Source organism: Pectinophora gossypiella, chromosome 22, assembly GCF_024362695.1.
Source record: "Pectinophora gossypiella chromosome 22, ilPecGoss1.1, whole genome shotgun sequence".
NCBI classification, from domain to species: Eukaryota; Metazoa; Arthropoda; class Insecta; order Lepidoptera; family Gelechiidae; genus Pectinophora; species Pectinophora gossypiella.
Window position 1 is genome coordinate 2,610,308 of NC_065425.1, and position 6,154 is coordinate 2,616,461.

At 33.3% G+C, this 6,154-nt stretch overlaps 1 protein-coding gene across 1 annotated transcript; it reads right to left on the reverse strand.

Moving 5' to 3' along the window:
- Positions 1 to 366: 366 nt before the first annotated feature.
- Positions 367 to 4,422, reverse strand: LOC126377205 (uncharacterized). The gene is made up of 3 exons (XM_050024900.1): positions 4,278 to 4,422; positions 3,183 to 3,435; positions 367 to 1,462 (listed from the first exon to the last, which is right to left on the reverse strand). The coding sequence occupies exons 1-3, from the start codon at positions 4,410 to 4,412 to the stop codon at positions 1,149 to 1,151; spliced, it is 702 nt and encodes a 233-aa protein (XP_049880857.1). The 5' UTR covers positions 4,413 to 4,422; the 3' UTR covers positions 367 to 1,148.
- Positions 4,423 to 6,154: the final 1,732 nt, after the last annotated feature.

Genomic DNA, 6,154 nt, shown 5'->3' on the forward strand with positions numbered 1-6,154 from the left:
CCTGACACCAGGGTTGATGGGGTTGGTAATCCACCTCACAATCAACACGATAGAAGAAGCAGTGGATTGAAAATGCTAGAAGAGATAAGAAAAGATTGGTAAGCATTTGACAACCTGATGGTAATATTGCATGACCTTGATTGATAACTGTAAGAACTGAGTCTCATGTGAAGAATATTCCAGCCTCTTCCACTTCTAATACGATGTAATGTAAAGAATAATGGTCATCATCATTTCCCTAGCATTATCCCGTTTTTCGCAGAGTCCGCTTACCTAACCTGAAGATTTGACCCAAGAAGGGAAAACCAGCCCAATACATGTTAGGAAATATAATAATGTAAACAACAATTTCATAAAATGCTTTATTTTACGTGGATCCATCGTAAACGATAATATCTACAATCGTTTAATAAATAAATTCGTTCACTCGGTAATAAATATGACTCAAATAACACTCACACAGATGACTCGATACAAATTCAAAACATATTTAAAGACAAGTAAAAAAACAACTAAAAGAAAAAATAAACATCTTTGGAACTAAAACTTAAAAATATTTGGTAAAATATACAACTGTCCACTCACAATCTTCTATAAGAAGAAAGTTAAGTAAATACGTATATAATACTATCAGATAAATACATATATACACATAAATATATACATAACGAACTAAAATAAAAAGACTAAATTAAATCAGTCGTTAAAAACTTAAAAGCAAATTAAAATACAGATAATAAAAATACTGGTAAAATAAAAAATACTGTTCTGTATCATTCAGACATTCACACAAGCACGCATCAATACATTCACGACGATTATATAAATAATGTTATAATTTACGGTGGTTACTAAGAAAGATAGAAAACTGAGTAAAATATGACTGAAAATAAAAGAGAAATACCTAGTTACTTCAAAAGTTGAAGTAGCTAATATGGCGCGCTATTTACTTCTAGATAGATTTAAATAACTATTACCAGACTGCGAGAAACCTACAAATGTAGTCAAGCTTTTATAGTTTCCAATTTGAAATATTGAGTATGCAAAATCTTACTCAATTTGTCTTACTTTTGGTACAAGTAAGATACATACATACAAATATTCAAGCCATGATTATTTATAGCTTCATCGCAATCAAGCCAGTTCGCCTACGCTTGTTTGACGTGGGCGCCATACGCCAAATTCTGGGCGTCCTGTGACCTTCCCCATCCACCAGATTGCTCCCAACCATGGTGTTCTTCGTGGGCGGGCTCTGACCATCCACTGCTCTTTTTGGACTCGAGGAGTTTCTTCAGAGCTCCGAAGGCAGCGGCAATGAAGGCAATCTTGCCAAGCAGGTAGGCCTTGAAGACTGCGAAGGCGATGATACCAAGGAAGAGGGGAACGAGAGCAGCCAGCTTCAACTTGATCAGCGCAAGGATGGGCAGGAGCTTCTTCAGCTTCTTCTTCTTCTTACCACGGCCTGGAGAAGAGAAAAGTATATTATTATACATGGATCCTTTGCTTACTAAACTTTATGTCCTGCTTTTCAAAGCTATTTAGAGGTCTTTGGGGGATCAATAATAATGATATCATAGGGATTGATGAGATTATTAATTAAGATCATCGACGGAACAGTCCATATAATAAAAATAGAATGAAAATTCATAATATTGTTCCTGTAATGTATCTTTCCTATAAAATAGACTCAAGCGTTATACTTGAGGTCTACGACGATCAAAACCTCTTCACATGCGGACAAAGACGTGATTCCTTGTTACGGCACACTTGCATTCAATTCTATAGAGCAAAAACGTAACCGTAGTAGAAGATTTATCACTCCATTAAAACACGACAAACTCATGCACTTTACATTAGCATATGACATTGTTTGTGAGTTCAAGAAACAATCCGATGTCCCTGTTTCCATAGTTTTTACAGCTAATCACACAATCTCGATTGTTTGAGAATCTCTCTTAGATGGCATAGTTGATATTGAAAATTTTGTTTAGTCATTGTGGCTGTCAGTAGAGAGTTGATGCCAAGTACCTTCTGGTTTGTATGTAAGTGATCTTCAATTGTTTCGTTTTGGATGTGAATCACGACCGAGTTTCACGCCTTAAAAAATGTTTCTCTCAGATCGATTTCCATATTGGTTTTGGTTTGTATGATGTCTTTGTATGTACTCAGAACTTTCTGGATTTGTCTTTTGGTGATTTCTATTGTGTAACAACACAGAGTTGTAGCTATAACAATCTGCATGTCAATGCTACATCAGTTTTTATATTTTTATCGTAATTTCATAGTTGATTTTAATCAATTACAGCTTATTCAAAATATTCTATTCTACGATATCCACTTAGCAACAAAATATTCGAGTTTATCCGTGTTTAATTTTTAACTGCTTTCTAAGATATCCTTAACGCGTTAATTACCTACGTTTAGAACGCTAACTTAGGTTATTAGCCTTTTCTTAGACCTAGACGTTTCTAGACGTAGTCTAGGCCTTTCTATACAATGTAGGTTCAAATTCTAACGTTTTCTCATTACAATTAAGTGCAGTGTTCCGTATAATACTCGTAACAAATCGGCAATTATTGTTGAAGTTCAAAAATAGCTTTTTAAGTGTTTTATTTACATCCATGATATTTTGATTCCGTTTCTTTTTCTTATACTGTATACTAATTTTTCTTTTTAATAGATTTGTTAAATGCGATTTCGTGAGATTGAGATTTTTACTGCTTATAATAAAACCGAATGATTGCTTTTACTTTGTTTACTGTTCTGCGTTTACATTGCCTTACTTGCGATATCATTCAACGCTCCGTTATATTTTTGAAAAAAAAAATGCTTTCATTTCCTCAAAAAATAAGCAATCTTCATGATTTATGACCAAACCAAAAGCCGTCTAGTGTATTTTGACTGACAACTGTCATTTCTGTTTTCATTTAGCTTCATGATTTATTCGAGACACAGTATAGTTTACTGAGGAAAGTATTTTTCATAAGCTATTTATTAATCATAATGAGATTTATATTTCTATTTTAGGTCATAAGCGAGATCAGTGATTTAATGTACTTATACTATCAATTAAAATTAAGTTCAATAAAATAATTCCTGAAACACACTAGTGTTTCAAAAAATATTTAAAAAATCAGAAAAAGATAGTTATTTTTGAAGTCTTTTTGATTTTAGTTACATACCTTCCTCTTCAATGGAGTTGTCTTCAGTGAAAGACTTGGGCATTCTCAGCTGTAAGACGTGACTGTCTAGGAAGTCTACAACATTGTCGAGAATCCTGTCTTCAATCATGGCTTCTCTGGCTTTAGGCTCTTCAGGAAGAGGGTCGTAGCTCCTAGCGGAACGAGGACTGCCGGTTCCAGAGAAGGCGATTCCATCAACAACGCTCAGCTCCTTGGAGTTGGCCAGGTTTTCTGTATACTTCAGAGCTTTCTCCTGTGGACAGATAAATACTTGGTTATTGTTTTTTGTAATTTTAAGATTTTCCAGATAAAGAAGAATAGGTCCAAAAACTCTTTTCAAGTGACAAAAGTTCAAGGGAAATTGAAATACAAAATGTTTTAAAATATTACGACCAACTTCAAATGAATTTCGGATTGAGGTAAATTTTTCGAAAATTCCGGTTTATTTTGAAGTAAACCCAATGTGAATTTGATACCGTTTGGATTGTTATCTGGTACTATAAGATGTAGGTCGCAAAGGCACTCCGCTATATCTTTTCCTCTTAATTTTAACATTAAAGAATTTAAAAAAAAATATTAAGTTGGTCGGCCAAGTAATCCTCTCAGTTCTTAAAATGTTCCCATTAATATGGGTAAAAATTAATCTGTAAAATAATTTGTCACGACGTCTGATTTATGACTCTGTGATCCATGGTTTGCATGGAAACCATGGCTATATTGTGTTTAGAGAGTTTTTAACCGTCAAACTCGCATAAAATACTTTTTTCACTAATTGAAGATGGTTATTCGCAACAACTTAAATAATAATTTTCACAACTCTAAACATCACAGTTAACCTTGTATTGCAATAGTAATTACTATATGAATCTTATCACTACCTACAACTTCCTATAACGGTCTCAAAAATGTTATCACATCCCACTATTTTTTTTTATATTTTTAAAATACAATATAATCCCGCTACTGGCAAAAACTTTCACAAAAAATCCTGATTGAAAATTTAGGCCACCCTTAAGCACAACCTAAAATTCCCTTTACGGGGTATAACACTGCAATCACTTCACAAAACCACTTCACTGAACGTCTTCAACACACCTTTAGACACATCATGGTGTCGGTTTCCACACAATCCCTTAGCGTCGACAGGAACTTTTCCAAAGCCCCATCTTCCTTTGCCATGGGCATCGCCCCGGCTACGACCACGAAACACAAGAAAGCAACCACTTTCATCTTGGCTAAAGCCTTTCGAACAATTGTCAAAGAAGCCTGTAAGACCGACAGTTTTATTTTCATATCCCCTCCTAAATTTCCATATGTCACGCGTCAGACCAGTGGGATTGTGTGCGAGTATGACGAAACGCAAGTGTGTAAGGTAAGGATTTGGAGAAAGGTTTGTGGAGACAAATTTTGGTTCAGGCAGTTTTGAGTCATAATTTGGCAGTAGAGCTGAGTAGTCGAATGGATATTTTTTGGAAATTACTTTATGTGCTTTTTGAAATTTTAAAGTGTTATCAGTAAGTAGATTTTCAGAAGAGTTCTACTAAATAAATATCTGTAGTAATCTGTACTGAAAGCTAAAACTAGATTATTCCAAAAATAATTTTAAAAATCATCATCACTTTCTTTTAGTAATCATAACTCATTGACCTACTTATTGTAATTTCAAATGATCTGTTTTGAATATAAAGCCAATTTCGTTTTCACTAAAATATCTTTAAGGTAATTAAAAATAAACATTTTGAATAATTTTGTCATTCTCAGTCTATTTCCATATTTTTTCTCAATCTGAAACTTCAATGATTTTAAAGTAAGTAACCAATAAGCTTCGTCCAAAAGTAATGGTTACTTTCTTTACTCCATAGGAAATACATACAAAGCTCAAATGGGCATTAAAGAATATTAACACGTATTTGTGAGTTTTAATAGAAATTCAAAAGTGTGTTATAATGGCATTTATTTAGGTCAGTTTATTCTTCATACACCGGTTTGTGACACGCCTACTTTTATTTACTTCTTTCTCTATTTGTTCATCATATTAAGCTAATAAAAGTGAATGAATCGTTATTCAATTAAAGTTGTCTGGTTGATACTACTTTTTATTTCGTTGCGTTGTAGCAACCAAATTTGGTACGTTTGTAGTACGAACTAACTAAAAATATTTCGATTGAAAATTCATTCATTGTTTTTGCAAAAGTATTCTTTAAAAAAAAATTAATGAATTCACCCAGACTTTCGACCCGAATATGAATTTAACGTCTATTCAAAAATTAATGTATTTAGGCTGGCAAAAATTTCAATCTCCGGTCCGGTTTTTGAATTTTTTTTTTCATCTACATAACTAGGATGTCGTAAGACCGCTTTCTATGTCGATAATTTGACCATTAGCGCTTTGGACGTAACTTAATTTCAAATCTTATAGTACAATTTGTATTCGAAGAAACAATAATTTTACCATTTGAAGGCAAAAGGCGGTTGAAGCGAAAGTACAGTAGAGACTATGCTGTGTACGCGAATATACAAGGATTCATAATGCATATAAATGGATAAAATTACCGTTCTTTGCAAGCTCTTTAAAGAGTTATATAGATAACATTATAAAGATGTAATAGTTTAGCCAAAAAGAATAAAATCGTGCTCGTAAAAGTCATGAACGTCTGTTAAGTTTAGTAATCTGCTATGGTTTAAATTCTTTGTCAGCAGAAATTGTAATTAATCTAAATAATGATGAATAAACGACCGTTGTGATTGTGTCTTTGTAAGTCTAGACATGAGAAACAAGACAATCGTAGCATTAGGTTAAGATATTAGTAACAACAAAAAGCTCTTATTTATTGGGTATTTTTGAGAATGAGTACATTACAGGCTGAAATTATATTTTTGTCAGCAAATTAGGCGATTCCTAACTTTGTAAGTTACCGTAAGGTGTTGGTCTGTAAGAAAGTGTGTAGTTACAAGCCTCCCCGAAGAAGTGG